The sequence below is a fragment of the Rhinolophus sinicus genome, chromosome 1 (genome assembly GCF_057876585.1).
Source record: "Rhinolophus sinicus isolate RSI-liver-muscle chromosome 1, RSI-T2T, whole genome shotgun sequence".
Classification (NCBI taxonomy): Eukaryota; Metazoa; Chordata; class Mammalia; order Chiroptera; family Rhinolophidae; genus Rhinolophus; species Rhinolophus sinicus.
Genome location: NC_142501.1, coordinates 19633305 through 19652293, shown reverse-complemented (window position 1 = coordinate 19652293; position 18989 = coordinate 19633305). Strand labels below are relative to the sequence as shown.

The 18989-nt window shown below is 37.6% G+C and overlaps 1 protein-coding gene across 1 annotated transcript in view; it reads left to right on the top strand.

Annotated features, from left to right (window-relative positions):
- UTP20 (UTP20 small subunit processome component) overlaps positions 1-18989 on the top strand; it is an 89132-nt gene that overhangs the window by 56244 nt on the left and 13899 nt on the right. Inside the window, exons 33-48 of the mRNA XM_019732102.3 lie at positions 664-807; positions 949-999; positions 1102-1254; positions 2482-2637; positions 2978-3118; positions 4140-4277; positions 5492-5631; positions 5880-5962; positions 8225-8502; positions 9563-9702; positions 9932-10088; positions 13614-13712; positions 15213-15380; positions 16542-16708; positions 17426-17567; positions 18474-18590. Of these exons, the coding sequence (XP_019587661.3) occupies positions 664-807; positions 949-999; positions 1102-1254; positions 2482-2637; positions 2978-3118; positions 4140-4277; positions 5492-5631; positions 5880-5962; positions 8225-8502; positions 9563-9702; positions 9932-10088; positions 13614-13712; positions 15213-15380; positions 16542-16708; positions 17426-17567; positions 18474-18590 (2274 nt within the window). The remainder of the gene's footprint in view (positions 1-663; positions 808-948; positions 1000-1101; positions 1255-2481; positions 2638-2977; positions 3119-4139; positions 4278-5491; positions 5632-5879; positions 5963-8224; positions 8503-9562; positions 9703-9931; positions 10089-13613; positions 13713-15212; positions 15381-16541; positions 16709-17425; positions 17568-18473; positions 18591-18989) is intronic.

The following is an 18989-nucleotide window of genomic DNA, read 5'->3' as shown; positions in this document are numbered from 1 at the left end:
CATCATCAATTACGATAACACTAAAAGTGTCAGCCCCTTTGTTTTCCTTTGTTTAGCTTCTCATCCATTTCAGGATTTTTTTTTTCCTCTCTGACTTTGGTCAATAACAAATCTGGAACCCAAGAAGTGCATTGTATGGTCTTAAATATGGATCACAGTGGCAAACTGAATGAAAAGTCAGATTGCTTTAATATTGAGACATAGCTAAGAGTTTCTGATATGGTTTTCAAACAGTAGTTCAATCTTGATTAAAAGGGCCTTCCCATGGCTCAAAATTACTTATACGGCCTTAGTAGTTATACTGAACACCTATACAATCATGTAGTAATTCAGGTTAGAAGACCACAGATCTGTAGACAACCGGAGGTGTATATTTTTTCTTCAGCAAGCTCATTTTTCTTGGCTCTTTTTTGACTAAGATAGAAGAAAGTTTGTTTCAAAACTATGCATGTTTTCTATTAGAATTAAAGGAAGAAACTGTTCATGGACATTATAATGGATTTTAAGTTAAATGCTAAGAACTTTTAAAAGACTATGAAATAACTTTTCCAGTTACTATTTTTACTTCTTACTTATAATTGTTTTCTGTGCTGTAATATATTAAAGCCAAGTTGAACAGTTTTATAAATTAATTGAACTATGATTTCTCTTAATATTTCTAAGGATACAGAGGTTGATATTTTGGTGACAGTACAAAACCTGTTAAAACATTGTCTGGAGCCTTCAAGCTTCCTCAAGCCTCTGGCAAAACTCTTCTCAGTTACTAAGAACAAGCTGTCAAGACGATTGCTTTGTACAGTTTTCGAGGTCTGTAATATTCTTTTTTTTTTTTTTTTTTTTTTTTTAACCCCATATCACCTCTTTGAGTCGGGGAGAGGGGAAGATGAAGGGAGGTGGGCACAAATGTTAAGGTTTTATTCTCTAACATACTGTTTTCATTCCTTTTAGACTCTTTCTGATTTTGACAGTGGATTAAAATATATTACTGATGTTGTCAAGGTAAGAAAGAAAATCTTCTCTTTTCTTCAAAAGTATTGTCATTTGTGTTTATTTAAGATTCATGTGCATTCATTTATGTGGTTTCAATGGCATTTCTCGTAGCTTAACGCCTTTGATCAAAGACACCTTGACGACATCAACTTTGACGTTCGCTTCTCAGCATTCCAGACTGTCACCTCTTATATTAAAGAGATGCAAACTGTGGATGTTAACTACCTCATTCCAGTTATGCATAATTGTTTCTATAATCTGGAGGTAGGTTTTTATAGCAATCCTCTATGAAGTGTTTTTTGTTGTTTTGATAATGCAAGTACATGATCTAATTTGTGTTTTGAGGACAGGGGCTTTTAGTGTAAAACGTCTTTCTTTTAGTTGCAGAATATTTCGTTTGTCAAAGATCATGTTGTTATTCTCATGATATGAAAGACAAATATTTTGAATAACGTAATATATTATATTATGAATATATTCCACATAATATATTATGTGGAAGCTCTGTGACAAGTCAGAAGAGCTGTGTATGAATAGGGAAATCCATAGAGACAGAAAGTAACTCAGGGGTGACCAGGGGCTGTGGGGGGAGGGAGGAATGGGCAGTGACTTCTTACTGGTACAGGCTTTCTTCTGGGGGTGATGAAAATGTTCTGAAGTTAGACAGTGGTGATGGTTGCACAACCTTGTGAATATACTAACAACCATCGAATTGTACACTTTAAAAGGGTGGATTTGATGGTATGTCAATTATATCTCAATTTGTCAGTTATGTAACTACTATTTGACAGTTTGCCCTCTTGTATTGATATGATAAAAATAAAAGGAGTTTGGACTATATTAAGTACCATGTTGCTGAACTCAATTAAGACCTCAAAATAGGCAAAATGAAACCCTTAATTAATAGTTAGCCCTATAATGGCATCAGTAATCTCTTTGTGACTTTTTATAGTTATTCAGCTGATATAAAGATTGTATAATATATGAAAAAGTGATCTCCCCATTTGGGGCTCATTCTTCATATATCATGTCAGATTTCAACACAAGGAATTCTGAATCACTGTCTGGGTGGCTGAGTTGGAAATACTCTCTCTATACTCACTACCTGCATTCTCAAACCAGGAATTCTAGTGCAACTAACTGGAATTATAACCAGCCATTTTCAGTGATCACCTGATACTGAATATTGAAAACTAGCTTTCCTGAGCCTTTTATTCTATTTACTTTGAGAAGGAAAACTAAAAGTCTACGTCATAGTATTTTCTGAAATTAAGTGACACTTAACAGTAAGCATGGTATTTCAAAGTCATTTGCTATATTCCTCACAGCCCTTCGTGTCGGTCTTCCTTAGGTATAAAGTACCTGTGGGACATTTCTTAGGAATTTTTACACAGAGCAGTGGCAACATTTTGTAAAGTCTTTCATTAGGAAATAAATTCCATATCACAGTTATTACAAACAGTAATTTGGTTTTTTTTTCCCTGTTTCCAGTTAGGAGACATGTCTTTAAGTGATAATGCCAACATGTGCTTGATGACTATCATCAAAAAGCTAGCTGCCTTGAATGTCACAGAGAAAGAATATAGAGAAATCATTCATCGTTCACTCCTGGAGAAACTGAGGAAAGGCTTGAAGAGCCAGACAGAGGTACTGGGGCTTGCAATTGTAGCAGTCTTTTAAGTGCTATTAATACTATCTGTGCTTTTCAGTTATGTTTTTATTTTTCCCTACTGCTGCTTAGAAAAGCCGTCAGGGTTTAGTACATTTAATTAAAATACTTGATTGTGTAAACCAAACTTTTAACAGGGAAGTAAGAATGGAAAAGAGAGCAATCATATCTGATTTTATGTAGTTTGTTTTTACAGTGGGAATGTTCTACTTTAAAAAAAAATTTTTTTTAATGATTTTTTTGTGTTTCTTTGCATTATCTAGGAAGCAAATTTTTTTTTTAAACAAAAATTTTGTTTTCTCAACTTGGTATTTGCAGAGTGTTCATCAGGATTATACCACACTGCTTTCCTGTTTAATTCAAACCTTTCCAAATCAACCAGAATTTAAAGACTTGGTACAGCTTACTGATTTCCATGATCCAGAAATGGACTTCTTTGAGAATATGAAGCACATTCAGGTAGAGGACAATTCTGATTTTTTTTCCCTGCCTATAAAATAAGCATTTCAAACAGTTCTGTCTCATTTAAAAAGATGTATTTTAATTTTCCAAAAGGTTTTGAACTTCTCATTCCTTAGTCTTCATGATATCAGTCAACTTGAATAGGAGATGATCATTTCCTGGGGTCTGATTTCCTTGGTGGTATCACCAACCACAATAAGTGTCGCCTTTCTCTGCCATTTTTATTGATTTTTTTCCCCCTTCTTCCGCCTCCCTCCCTCCCATTCCAGTTCAAGCCATTATTTCTCAGTCTAGTTGTGTAAGACATAGCTCCCTGGCCCATGCTGGTGTTATAGGCCTTACGCCACTTCCCCCCCCCCCCCCCCGCCAGGCAGTCGGTTGACCTGGTCGTCAGTTGGCCACTCACAACAGCTCACAGCAGCTCTCGCCAGCTGTCAGCTGCTCACACACAGCTGCTGGCCACTCACGCTGGCCACCGGCCGCACATGGCAGCACACAGTAGCACACGGCAGCCCATGATGGTTGCCGGCCACTCATGCTGGCTGCCGGCCAATCACACTGGCCATTGGCTGCTCCTGGCAGCACACAGTAGCCCACGGCAGCATAGCAGCCCGTGGCAGCCCACAGCAGCTCACGCCGAGCTCCAGCTACTCATGGCAGCCCAGCTCCAGGGAGAGTTGTTGTTCACAATCTTAGTAGAGGGCGCAGCTCACTGGCCCATGTGGGAATCTATCCAGTGACCTCGGCATTAGGAGCACAGCGCTCCAACCACCTGAGCCACCAGAATGGCCCCTTTCTGCCTTTTTAAAAGAAGTTTCAGTGCTTTTGGATCCATTGTTAAACAAGTGCTATGGATTATGTTTTTAGAAGCAAATCGAGGCACAGGTGTTTTCTCATGTAACACAGACTGTATTTCATTCCTTAATCTTTTCATGGAAAAGGAATATGATAACTGAAATGGAGCTGGTCCTAGGTGAGATTATTCAGTAACTCATTCAATATTTTATCTTACTCATAGATCCACAGGCGAGCAAGAGCCTTGAAGAAACTGGCAAAACAACTAATGGAAGGCAAAATCATGCTGTCTTCTAAATCTCTCCAGAATTACATCATGCCTTATGCCATGACTCCAATTTTTGATGAGAAAATGCTCAAGGTAGGGCATTAGATCCAGAAACCAGTGAACCCCTACCCATACCATGACACACTTTCCCAAAATGTAGGTGAGGAATGGCATCTGAATTTGGTGGTATGCGTTTTGATGTCGTCACCATAGTCAGAGGCTTAGAGTAGTTCTAAAGCCCGTAGCATTGTGCCGGGCACATAGAAAATGCTCCATAAATGGTGGCTTTTATTTATACTATTGCTCGCTCACAAAGGCCAACCACAAAATATTTCCACTCTTAGAAATGACCACATTCCTAAGATGGCATACTTTTATTTTTGTGTCATAGGACTTAATTCTTATAAACTCCACTAATCAGCAAAGTAGTTGTTTTCCCAAATGGCTCATAAGAAATGAAACAGAATAATAGCTACCTTTTCTTTAGCGCTATACCAGATATAAGCGCTATTATAAGTACTTGACTACGTAATATGACTTCTTCCTCACCACAGCTCAACCCTATGGGTAGGGACTGTTATCACTATTTTACAGGAGAGTAAACTGAGAATAAGTGAGGTATGTAACTTTCTCAGAGACATACCGCTTTCCTCTCTGCACAGCTCTTTCCTCTCTGGTACTCAGCCCTGTGGACTCTGGCCACCATTGCCTCAACTCTGCCTCCTTCACTCAGGCACTGGGCCCTTCTGGGTTTCCCGTCCCATGCTCTGACCTGACAGTTCTCTCTACACAGTGATTGGGGTCATTATAAAGCACACTTCATTTGTTTCCCTCTTCTCAGCGGTCACTGCCCTGCACGGTTTGATGTCTAAAGTCTGAAAACTGTTGTTTCATGTATTTTTGCCTGTTTTTCTAGTTTAAGGTATGAGGATAAATCTAGTTCCTCTTTTCTATCATGATATTAAAGAGAAGTTTCCAAGGCAGTGTACTTTTGTATGTTGAGCAGTGCAGTCTATAGTTAATTTTGGCATTTGTCAAGTTTTACACATTGAATTTACTTGAAACTATCAGGGTGGTCTGAGTGGAAAGAGTCCAGAATATGTTACTATCCTTTAGGTAAAGGAAGGTGTCATTTCTTTAATTGACAGCATCTTTTCCTAGAGGTAGGGGGTGGAAATGGAGTATAGCTTGGGCATTCTTTCTTTTATATAATTGCTGATCACCTAAGCTTTTTAATGTACCATGTTAGCTCTGTATTTTATTAGCAAATGCTTGCTTTATGTTAATGCTTTTGATTTATTTTACAGCATGAAAATATAATCATTGCTGCCACGGAGATTATTGGAGCTATTTGCAGACATCTCTCTTGGTCAGCATATGTATATTACTTGAAACATTTCATTCATGTCTTACAGACAGGACAGATCAATCAAAAGTTGGGTGTCAGGTATGGTCAAACTTCTTATTTTGTTTTATTTTTAAAATTTAAATTTTGGATTATTTCCTGAAATAGTCTCTCTGTAATTTCAGTGTACTTTTACATTGTATTAATGAAGTTATGCTAATGTTTGTTAAATTCAAAAATACCTAAAACTGGTAAAAAATAATTTTAATGTTTATACGTCTTTAAATTCTTTTAATTATCAAATGATCTTATTAATCAAATGCATATTTCTTGTACCTTTTTTTTAACAGTTTGCTAGTAACAGTGTTAGAAGCATTCCACTTTGACCATAAAACTCTTGAAGAACAAATGAAAAAAATTCAGAATGAAGAAAGTAAGTTTTTAATACTTTCTTAAACTAAGTTTCCATCCTATTTTTGGATAATTTATGATAATGAATTAAAGATGGCAAAATTCAACTTATTTCCCTTTTTTTGCTCTTGTGGCAGTAACCAGTGAATGAGTCAGGAGAAAGTTAAAATGAATGGTTTGAGTATTCTTATAAAAACTTATTTAACAATAGAGAAGGCCAGTCTAAATAATTTAGGTGGGGAAATCTGAGCTGAAGGTTACTTATTTACATAGAAATCCAATTTTATTGCCTTCATGTTTGGAAAGAGCATTAAGCAATGAATGCAAAGAAAGTATAAGAAAAAGATTAAAAAGCGGAGCAGTAAATAATGAAATATAAAGTAGATACCATAAGAAAAGATCATCAAACTAAAAATAGATATTGGAAAAAATTATAAATTGACAACCTCTGACAAGTTTGATCAGTGAAAATAGAAGGCATAATAAATAATACTAGGGATTTTAAAAGGTCACAACTAACTAAATGATAAGTGTAAAATAATATGATCTTTGTACTTATAAATTTGAATACTTGGCTGAAATGTACAAAATATAAGAAAAATAAAATACAAAAACTGACTTTAGAAGAAGTAGAAAATCTGGATGGATTTCTAAACACTAAGGAAATGGAATCTGTAGTTAAAAACCTCCTCCTAATGAAAACGCCAGCCTGAGACTGTTTTATAGGCAAGTGCTACAAACATTTCAAGGAATAGGCAATTTCAGCCTTAACACCAGCCATTTCAGCTGATTGAGAAAAAGGAAGCCCCCATAACCCTTGAGGTTGGTAGAATTGGTTAATGGAATTTTAACACATTCGCATAAAAACATGCGATTATCTAAATAGACACAGGGGAAACGTTTGGTTAAATTCAATATATATTCATGATAAAAGCAATTATCAAGCAAGGAATAAATAGAAATTCCTTTAACCTCTTGAAAGATGCCTTTTAAAAACTTAATGTGACATTATAGTTAATAGTAAAGGATAAAAAGTCTTTGCTTTAAGACCAAAATGAGGCAAAGTATGATACTTGCTGCTAGTACTTATATCGAATGTCAAACTAGAAGTTCTAGCCAGAACAGAAAAATAAGGAAAAGAATGAACACTCAACTAGAACAAGGTATTTATCCTAATTGTTTTGGCTAAAGACGTTGAAATATTCTGGCCCTTAGTTTGCATTCCTCCAATGTTTTTACTCCAAATTTTCTAATTCTCTGATTCATAGTAAAATCACTCTAGAACCACACTAATGAATAGAAAAGACTGGTTTGAATGTGTAAGAACCACTGGTGTTTTAAACAATGTACTAAACCTCCTTAATAGTTTATCTTCAGTCAGTTGAATCTGCATTTTGCAATTACACATAAATAGAAACATTAAAAAATTAAAATACTTAATTTGCTTAACTCTTTTCTTGTTAGATATGATGGAAGTTTAAAACATTTATTGAGCACCTACTATGAGCTGGGCTTTTATAAACATTACCTCATCCGTCCTCATAAGAACCTTAGTTATTAGTTATCCCATATTTTTGATAGAAGAAGTTAAGTTTCAGAAATGTAAAGTAATATTCCCTAAGCTACACAGCCAGTAAACAAAACAAAGGCTAATAGCTACCATTTTTTGAAAGTCAGTGAAGTGTCAGAAATATATTTTAAGTGCTTCATAGACTTTATCTCATTTAATACTCACAATAGCCTTGCAAGGTAGGTGCCCTCTCCATTTCACTGGTGAAATTTAACCCACTAGGGTTAAATTAATTGACCATAGTCACATGGCTGGTTAGCAGAGCCAAGGCTGGATTCACCCCACAATACTATACTGTCTAATTTTCTGTAATAAACAGAACTCTACCGTAAGGGACCTTTCTGCGTAGGCTGCCATTATGATATTCCTGCTCGTGAATGTCAATTTTTGCTTTTGGAAACCTTCAGCCTCAGTACTTTAGAAACTTTCTTTTGGTTAACGATCCTCTTACCCCACTGGCCTCCCAGTGTGTTCCCAAAATTCACACTCTTTTATAATTGTCAATGTACTTGTCTGTATTCCTCATTAGACTCTAAACTGTGAGAAAGCAAAAAACCATGGCCCTCTCATTTATTAAGGTTTCCTTTGCCCTTATCTTGCCTACCCATCGTTGGTGACTAGATATTTATTATTAGATATTGGTAGAAAAGATTACTTAACTGTGTTGTTTTCCTTATTTGATTTAAGATGGCTTGTATTGTTTACTAAACATAGGCACAATAGAAGAGATTGAGTTGCCAGAGCATGAAGCCATGGAATTAGAGCATATGGATGAGGAAGAGAAGGAAAACAGATGTAAGATTTTGTCCGACAACAATGAAGAACTAGGAAACCCTGCTCCAGGAACAGCAGCTAATGAAAACGAGCGTATCACCAAGTCCATCTCTTCCCTTCCTCAGAATAAGGAAGAATTGGAGAGAACAATTAAAAATATCCAAGGCACCATAACCGGGGATATCTTACCCAGGCTACATAAATGCCTGGCATCTGCGGTAATTATTCTGTTTGGGGCCCAGCACGTCTGCGTGAACTGGGGTGTTTGTGGGGTCCTGTCAGACTGAGGCTCCTATTATCGATTGACTTCAGCTTTTGGGTTTTCTTTTATCTCAGCATTTCACAATCCACCTTTCTCTTGTCTCGTCATCTTCAAGTTCAACAGAATTGCAGCTAGGCTATGTTCCTTCTTTATTGTGATTTTCATATGGTAGGTATATGTTTTTCTATCTCCGAAGTATATATTAAGATGACTCCCTCTTCCAAAACAGGTTATTAAAAATTAGTCTGTTTCCTTTTTCTCATTCTTGGAATGAAAAACCCAACCCATGGAATGAAAAACCTGTTGTTCAAAATTATCTTCCCCCCGTTAACAGGTATAACATTTAGGAGTGGATTCTCCTGAAGCCAGAGCCTGCCCTTCTCAGTATAAAACATGGGTTGGCAAACAGGCCATTGGCTGAATCTGGCCTGCAGCCTGTTTTCTTAAATAAGTTTTGTTGGAACACAGTGATATGCATTCATTTGCATGTGGTCTAATTCTGTTTTTGCATTACCACAACAGAGTTGAGTGGCTTCAACAGAGACTAAAAGCCAAAAATACTTAACTATCTGGCCCTCTACAGAAAACACTTGCCAGCCCTTGCTAAAATACTGACTTGGTCATTTTATGTATTAGTAAATAACCTTCTTGTATGAGGCACTGTATTTCCTGTGTACCCTCAATGTCCCTCAAACACTTTGAAATCTCAACTGATACAAATTTTATATGATTTTTATGATGAATTTCAGAGCAGTCTTAACCCACATCGGTAAAAACTTGGCTATATTTTTTTTCTGGTTGCTCTTTTGAAAAAAACATTCCTATTCCTGTTATTTTTACAATTTATAGAGGGTTATTCTCAAATTGCATAATAATGTTTGTTTCTTGAGGCTCCAAACTTAGAAATGCACATAAGATATATCAAAAGAGTTTATTTTTCAAATGAAAAGTTGCAGTGTTGGTATGTTCCTGATCCGTGTATTTCCGTTTTAGTTTAACCTGAATTTTTCTTACAGTCAAAAAGGGAAGAAGAACACAAGCTCATAAAATCCAAGGTTGTGAATGATGAGGAAGTAATTCGAGTTCCTTTAGCTTTTGCCATGGTTAAGCTAATGCAGTCCCTCCCACAAGAAGTTATGGAAACTAATCTGCCAAGGTAGGTTGTGTGACAAATTGGGAAAGTTCCGTGAAACTCAAAAATTGGTTCTTTCTTCCTGACGTCTGAATCTCTTTTGTCAGGAAGAAAAGTGCTGTCACAATTTGCTGTGGTTTAGAATCCCAGTTGGGAAATTTGGATTATGAGCAATTAAGAGAGAAAAGGATGTTTAGAATTTTGTTTGCCTCTGTTTTTATGATTAGTCATTTTTTCCTTTCTCATTTTCTAGTATTTTGCTGAAAGTGTGTGTCCTCCTCAAGAACAGAGCACAAGAAATCAGAGACATCGCACGCAGCACTCTCACAAAAATAATAGAAGATCTGGGTGTGCACTACTTACAATATATTTTAAAAGAATTACAGACAACCCTTGTCCGTGGATATCAGGTAAACTGCACCATGTGCTTAACATTCAAGTTGGGTTGGGGTTCATATGTTTACAGTTTGAACACTGTCAGTCACGGTGCTTTGGGTCTATCTTCAGTAAAGCTGATCCGCTGAGATAGCAAGCAAAAATATTCAAAAGTTTCTAGTCAGTATTTTTAAAAGCTCCTATATTTGATTTTTGTAAAATTCCTTCTAGACCTAGGTTACATTACCTCCAATCACTTGATACCAAATTCTGCATCCTCTGAGTTCTTAAAAAAAAAAAACTCTAGTTGAATGTATTGCCACAAATGTGAACAATAAAATACGAACTTGTTTGAGAGTTAAAGCAGTTGACGTAAGTCACAAAAATAATCAGCTCTCCAGGAGGAGCACACAGCTCTTTGAGTCACGTGGCTGGCCAGCTCCTCACTATTCCCAGTGTGGGCCCTGGACAGGTGCCACCAGCAGCATTCGGGGGCTTGTTAGAAATGCAGCATTGAGGGCCCTGTGCCTGACCCACAAAAGCTGCGTTTTAATAAGATCCCTGGGTGATCTCAAGTTAGATGAACACTGTAGCTTGTTCTTCTCAAGTTCAGCCAAGACTCCCAGTAGTTAGCTTCACCTTCTGTGTCTTAACTTGTTCATAGGTACGGCTCCTACTCTCCACGTGATGAGTCTGACACACTAAAAATACCACTATTAATTTTGATAATCTCTCTTTGTATAGTTTTTTTAGTGGCTGCTCTAGGGATTACCATATACAAACTCACTTTTAATAATCTAGTAAGATTCAGTGTTTTACCCCTTCAAGTGGAACATAGAAACCTTTACAGGTCCCCTTCACCCTTCTCCTTTGGTTTTAGTTATTCATGTATCACATCGCCACATATTGAAAACTTTTTAATTTTTGCTTTTAATTGTCAAACGTATGTTAAAGAATTCGAGAAGAGTGTTCTATTATTTTGCCCAGATAGTTATCATTTCTATGGATCTTCCTTCATTTCTGAATTTCTACATTTCTTTATGGCATCATCCCTCTTCAGTCTAAAGAACTTCCTTTAGCCATCTGGTAGAGCAAGTGTGGTGGCAGCAGATTCTTCTCATTTTCCCTTATCTGTGAATGTCTTCATTTCACCTTCATTCCTGAAGGATATTGACACTGAATGTGTAATTCTGCATTGACATTCTTTCTTTCACACTTGAAAAATGTTGTACCACTTCCTTCTGGCCTTCCTGATGAATAATCCAGTTATTCATCATTGTTTCTGTCTGAGTAATGCATTGTTTTTCTCTGACTGCTTTAAAGACGGTGTTTTTATTTTGCAGCAGTTTGATTATGATATGTCTGAGTGTGGATTTCTTTGGGTTTACTCTGTTTGGAAAGTTACTTGACCTCTCTGCACCTCAGCTTCCTCTTCTGAAAAATGCCAGTAACATAGCACCAACATCATAGAGTGGGTGAGAATTAAGTGACTCAGTACATGTGAGGTATTAATACGTGCCTAGCCCTTGGTAAGCTCTGCGCTTCTCAACCAAATTTGGGGAGTTGTCAGTCATCATTTCTTCAAATAATTTTTCTGCACTGTACTCTCTCCTCTTGTGGAACTCCAATGAAATGAATATTAGACTTTTTGTTTTTGTCCCACTCATCACTGAGGCTCTGTTTATATATCCTTTCAGTCTTCTTCCCCTCTGTTGTTCACATTGAATAATTCTATTAATCTATCTTCAAGTTCACTGACTCCTTCCTCTTTTGTCTCCATCCTGCTATTGGGCCTATCTAGTGAGATTCTTATTTTGGTTATTGGGTTTTTCAGTTCTGAAATTTTCATTTGGTTCTTTGTATCTTCTGTTTTTTACTAACAATTTACTTTCCATTTGCTTCAGTCCTCCAGCTAGAAAGCTGGGGCTCTTTCTCTTCTGCTTTGCTATGCACTTCCTACATCTGCACCTATATCGGGCCAAGCGCTGGCAGGACAGAGATGGAGAAAAGCAACAAGAGTTGGCCCACCCTCTCGGAACTGCAGTTCCACGGGAGGAGAGGAGGGTTCCCCTCCCACAGAGTTGGGGGCCACTGCCACCACCATCACCACTGGGGTGCTGAGGGGCTGGGTGAGCTTTGGTGGGACTTGCGTTCTGGTGTTCTTCCCCAGTAGCTGCTGTCCAGGTGTTACAGCTGCATTCTGTCTACCCCAAGACAGGGCAGAGGATGCTATCTCCATCTCTCCTGGAACTGGAGCCCCTGTCGGCATCCATTTTTATTCTATTCTTTCAGCCAGAATTATTTCATGACTATTTTGTGTGAGGTGCTGTATTGAGCACTGGGCGTACACGGATAAATACAGTACAGCTCTGTCTTTGAGGAGTCATTCACATTGAAATGGAGCAGCTAAGGTGCTAAAATGAGTAGCCCTTTTTTCTCTAGCTACCTGTTCTTCAAGTCCATCCCAGTACTTGTTAAAATAATTAAAATAGGGACCAAAGTATAACTGGTTTGGGTTTTAGTATTAATCATGTAGACGCTACCAAAATTGTATTCTTCAAGTTATTCTTTATCCCTCCCAAAAGGATTTTTTCAAATGGCAAACATTTTATATATGTGTGTGTGTGTATATACATACATACATACATACATACATACATACATACATATATATATATAAAAGCAAACATTTTATGTATATATATATACATATATATATATATATATATATATATATATATATATATATATATATATATAAAAGCACTGAGAGATCACAAGTAGACACATGAAAATGAAACTGCCTTCACTTTCAAATTCAGTCTGTGTATTGACAATGTATATTTCCTTAGCCTATGATCATTAGCTGATGTTTACCTTGATAACTTTACAATTCAGGAAGCAATATAAAGAATCAAAAACCTTGAGAGGCAGCATAGCATAGTGAGGGGCTCTGGTGCCAGCCCATCTGCTCTCAAATCCTGACTCCACCACTTCCTACCCATGTAACCTTGGGCAAATTATTGACCTCTCTGTGCCTCAGCTTCCTCTTCTGAGACATTCCGATAATGTGGCACCTGATTATAGATACAGAGGGTGAGAAATAAATGATTCAATACATGAGAGAATGAGAGATATTAATACGCACCTGGCCCATGGCAAGCTCTTAGGAATGTTAGCTATGGTTACCCTTGAGGGCAAAAACTTCTTTCCTTCATAACACTTTACCTTCTTTGATTGTATTCAACATCTGCAAGCTTCTTAATTCACAGTTTGGTTTTTAAAGTTCGACTCTCATGCCTTTCTTTATAAACCACTGGCCTGGTTTAGTCACAATAATCCTAAGCATGGCAATATGTTTCTGAGCGTCTTTTGTACAAAATGACCATTTGGTGAAAGGATTTTAGATAGTGACATAAGTATGTGTCATTTTTCAAAGCTACTCCCTACAATGATGACAGATTATATACTCTGAATGTTCTCTTTGCAGTGCGTAGATCTTGTCTTTTCTTGTGTGGTGTTCCCAACCATTCATACTCTTATTGTGCATTTCATTTTAGGTCCACGTGCTAACTTTCACTGTTCACATGTTGCTGCATGGCCTCACCAACAAGCTACACGTCGGGGATTTGGACTCTTGTTTAAATATCATGATTGAGGTAAGGTTTAGAGAAAGGAATTCCAAATTTTTTTTAAGTGGGCAAAGGACACAAAAAATCAGTTCACAAAATAAGAGATAATAATGGCCTATAAAAATGAAAATAATGTACTATCTCATCTCTTAGATTAGCAGGGATTTAAAAAGCTAAGACTCAAGTGAAGTGAGATGTGCGCTCGGCCATTGCTATTAGGTCATGGGTTGGTATAGCCTTCCTGGAAAGGAAACTGGCGTTGTGTATCAAGAGCTTTTGAAATAAGCAGAAATTTCAGCCACTTCCAAGAATTTGTTTTCAAAGAATAATCAGAGATGTAGTCTCAGGTTTATATAAAAGTATGTTTACCAAAGCTTTATTTATAACAGTGAAAAAAATTAGTCACAATCAACTTTTTTTTTTCTTTTCAAATGAGGTGTGCTAACGAACTTTCAGAAGCATTTTGAAATTTATTCATAAAAATGTTGTAAACTCGTAGCGTAGAGAATTGCTCAACTACCTTAATAATTTGTACATACAGGCATACCTCGGAGATACTGTGGTTTTGTTTCCAGACCACTGTAATAAAGCTGGTCATAATCTTTTTTTTTTTTTTTTTTAAGTATCACTTTTATTTTTTTTTCTGTTACAGTTGACATTCAATATTATTTTATATTAGTTTCAGGTGTACAGCATAATGGTTAGACATTTATATAATTTATGCAGTGATTCCCACCCCACACTGGTCTTGTACCCACCTGGCACTATACATAGCTGTTGCAACATTATTGACTGTATTCTCCATGCTGTACTTTACATTCCCGTAACTATTTTGTAACTACCAATTTCTTAAGCCCTTCACCTTACAATCAACTTTTAAAATTGGGTAATTTGATAATTTTGGGGTTAGGATTAGGAAGAGACTAAATATGTCACACAACCTTTTGTTTATTTATTTAAAAATATATACATTAACATTGAATTAAATGTATTACTTTCAATAACTAAGTTGCAAATATCATGAGAATTTCTTAAAAAGAAACTAAGCTACTCTTTGATAATGTCAGAGAAGTACCTGTCTGTATATTACATAGTTATATGTGTAAACCTATGGAGTACAGCAGGTACTCGAAAAGCATCATATCGTCATAATATTGATGAGATGCCACAGGAACTTAACTCTTGTTTATATCGGTCAGCTGATGGTAAAACTGGTTTCATTTGTCATCCGTGTGTCAAAACTGGTTCCTATGTCATTTTATTTAAGGTCACAGAACCTATCGATGACACTGAGGACTTACTATAGTCTTCTTTTGTTTCTCATTAGTGTAAACCTTCAGCTGTTTCTATATTTGTTTGTTTTTTTAGTCATTGGTCCCTAACCTATACTGAAAAAAGTGAAATCCAGTAGAAATTCTTACCAACTAATTTCAGTACAGTCCAACTGGCTTTCCTTGGTTTGGACGTACCAGTCCTCTTTCCACTTCTGTGTGTACGTAATTGCCATTTGGCTTTTTTCTTTTAAAGATTTTTAACCACGAGTTGTTTGGTGCCATTGCTGAAGAGAAGGAAGTAAAGCAGATCCTTTCCAAAGTCATGGAGGCACGAAGAAGCAAGAGTTATGATTCTTATGAAATCCTGGGCAAGTTTGTAGGAAAAGATCAAGTTACCAAACTTATCCTTCCACTGAAAGAGGTAAGGACTTGAATGTAATACAGCAGATCTCGAAAAGAGCCTGGCAGGGCAAACCTTCACACTGCACCTGATCACCATTTCCTTTGGTGCAAAGGACACCAATACCATATGGCCACTAGCTGGCAGCCCTGGGTTGAGCAGTCTCATCCAGGAATCAGAGTCCCTGGTGTCAGCCATCAGATGCAGAAGGAAAGGCAGTAAGAATTGAAGTGCAGGGAAATCATAGTCAGCAGCTGAGAACGTAGGCCTTTGGAGTCACACTGCTGCTCTCAGGTTACCAAGAGGAAGAAAATTGGCATTTGTTGAGCATGTATTATGTTCTAAACATTGTGCTTCATTATCTCTTCTAACCTGCACAACCACTCTGTGAGATCGATGGTGCTTCCGTCTTAGAGAGGAAAATTCAGGCTTGGGAAGGTAGCAAGGAGCATGGGTACGGAGGAAAGTCATGACTTAGTTCCAGATCTTTCTGATCCAAAGCTCACATTTTCCAGCTGTTTCTTTCTGCCTCCTATTGGACAGGGATAGTGTTCTCTGTGCCAGTTACAGGGGTGAACATTCAGTTAACATTAATTTTATTACAGTTTTATGTACTAAGACTAGAGCAAAAAGCACTATCTAATGGCATGAATTAACTATAATTCCAAATGTTTTGGTTCTAGATTAACCCCATCATTTTCCCTAGAAATGCATTTACCCTGATCTAAGAATGTTAAATTTTCGAGGATGAAAAAGAGTCAACAGAGCACATGTAGTTTCCATGTATATTATCGAATCCCTCCACCTTTGCAAAGAAATAGCTGTTAATGCACTTGGAGGGTTGACATCTTACAAATGTCACATCATATCTCCAGCTGTGTTCCCTCGGTCCTCATGAACAGAGAGAACACACAGAGACTGCAAGAAATTCAGAGGCATACACACTGCTGACATGATTATCTCTGGTGTTGAGGTTATGGGTCAATTTGTCTTATATATTCTATCTCTGAAATCTTATTAAGAATATGTTTTTTTTTATTAGAAGAAAACATATTAAAAAGCAAATATATATATATATATATATATATATATATATATATATATTTTTAAAAAAACTACCATTGCAACAAGTCAAAATGCAGTTCTGTGTTACCTTGGCATGACATTTGTGTTTGCCTTTAGATCTTACAAAATACCACGAGTTTAAAACTAGCCCGGAAAGTTCATGAAACCTTACGCCGAATCATTGCAGGATTAATTGTCAATCAGGAAATGACGGCAGAATCCATTCTATTGCTCAGTTACGGTTTGGTCAGTGAAAATCTCCCCCTGTTAACGGAGAAAGAAAAGTAAGTTTGAAAAAAAAAAAGCTATTGTTTAGGTGCTTGCTTCTGATAAACCATTCCATTCGTATTTACTTTCAAGTGGATTAATTTAATAATTTGCTTTAGTTTAAAAGAAATATATTTATCTGAGTTATAAGATGGTACTGCTTTCTGGTATTTGGGCTGAGGTCCTTCCGAGTGGTACATCTCAACATGAGATTATTTTTCTAATGAATGGGGTAGCTAACGTGACAGCAGCTGATTTTTTTGGCATTTCTCTGACACCATTTCTGTTCTGGATATTTATTGAATCAAAAGTTAGGATAGATTTTTTTTTTTTTAGGATAGATTTTTCAATACATACCTCTCGTTCTGATCAGAGATTTAGACCTTAAAAGATTTTAAAATACCTTATTAGTAAGCTTCTTCTGGATTTTGCTTCTGTGTACTAAAAGACACTCCTTAGCATTTGTTTTCAGAAATCAAAGAAAGGGCGTGTCCCCTTGCTGTTCATCTTAATTTGAATGTGTGCGCATCAGTCTGGCCTCTGTTTCTGGGGTTGTGCTAGTAACCTCGATCTACAACCTGATAATCCCTGCTATGTCTTGTGGTTAAAGGAGGAAAAACCCACAGCAAACAGCACATTATGTAGTGCTCAGCTCTTATCACCAGAGAGGGACGTAGTAACTAATGGGAAAGTTAACACATAGTGTTCTTTATTTATTCCATTGTGATTGACAGAAATCCAACAGCCCCTGCACCCGATCCCCGTCTGCCACCCCAGAGCTGTCTGCTGCTCCCCCCAACTCCAGTACGAGGTGGGCAGAAAGCTGTTGTGAGCAGGAAAACCAACATGCACATATTCATTGAGTCTGGGCTTCGGGTAAGAATTAACCTTATAGTGAGACTCACTGCCCACAGTGGGTCTGTACCTTTTACCGCTCTGCTAAAATTCTAATACTGCACTATTAATCCACTATAAAAGCCTTGCTGTCAACACATTATGGAATGTTTTTTAAAAGGTGCATTGGTCCTTTCACTATGTATCTCTTCTATTTCTTACGTTGATAATATAACTCACAGAATGAATGATTCTGACCTAATACTCATTATGGTTTCATTATTGCTATGCCCATGAGTTTGCACCCTAAACTACTCTAAATTTTTTTAAAAGGTAATGAGCTTTTAAAACCACAAGTCTGATCATTTAATTTCCTTTTCAAAGCCCTTCATTGGCTTCCGTTTTTCCTAGGAGACAGCCAGTGCTTTATTTGGGCTGCAAGGGCCCAGCCTCATATTGTACGACGCCCACACACTTTCCAGCCACATGTGGCTTTCCCTCAGTTCTATGAAGTCTCCACACTTCCTGCCCCAGGACCTCATCACCCATTCCTCCTTCTGCCCAGATTCCTACAGAACTCTCCAAGCAGCCTGCGTTGCCAGTTCATTATTTCCTAGAGTCTGTCTTCCTGGCTAAGATCCATCACAGCAGGAGCGTGTCCGTCTGGGTCATTTCTGCATCCTACGTGCCGAGCCAGTGCCTGGGATCCAAGTAGATGCTGAGTAACCATTTGGTTAGCGAACTTAGAATCTCAGCTGCACAGTGAGCTCCCACCTTCTCACTCACGGAGGGTCTCCCAGGCAGTTTCCCAGTTTTTCAAAAGCTTTGTATATCAAATAGAAAGAAGCACCATAACATCTCATGCGTGTCTCTTAAAATATCTCACCTTTACCTAACACATTCAGTCTTGTAGGCAAGTGCTGTGAAATGTCTTGTTTAAACTTTCAGCTGCTGCACCTGAGTCTGAAGACATCCAAGATCAAGTCTTCCACGGAACGTGTTCTGGAAATGTTGGACCCTTTCGTTTCTCTCCTCCTAGACTGCCTGGGTTCCATGGACGTGAAGGTGAGCATCTTCCTTCACAAGAGCTGTGTCGTGCAAAAGCACCTGGATTATACTTCTAGGCTCGTGCTTCATGAGATAGTTGAGTTTTTAAAGGGATTTAGGACATCCTGAACCGCCTCTATTCCCTGCATTCAGTCGCTCCCCAATGTAATAATCCCGTATGTTTGGATACCCTTAAAGCTTTAAAAGCCCCTCTAGGAACATTACTTATTTCATTTGATCCTCACAACAGCTTCAGGAGGGTGCGTGGTGGGGTCCCTGTATTCATATCAGCAGCACTGCTCCGAGTCCTCGGAACCATCCAGAAGGCGTAGGTTATCGTTTGTTTTTTAGATAAGAAAACAAGGCCTCAGGCTAATGACTTGCCCCAGGGCATAGATCTAGGGTACTGTGAGCCTC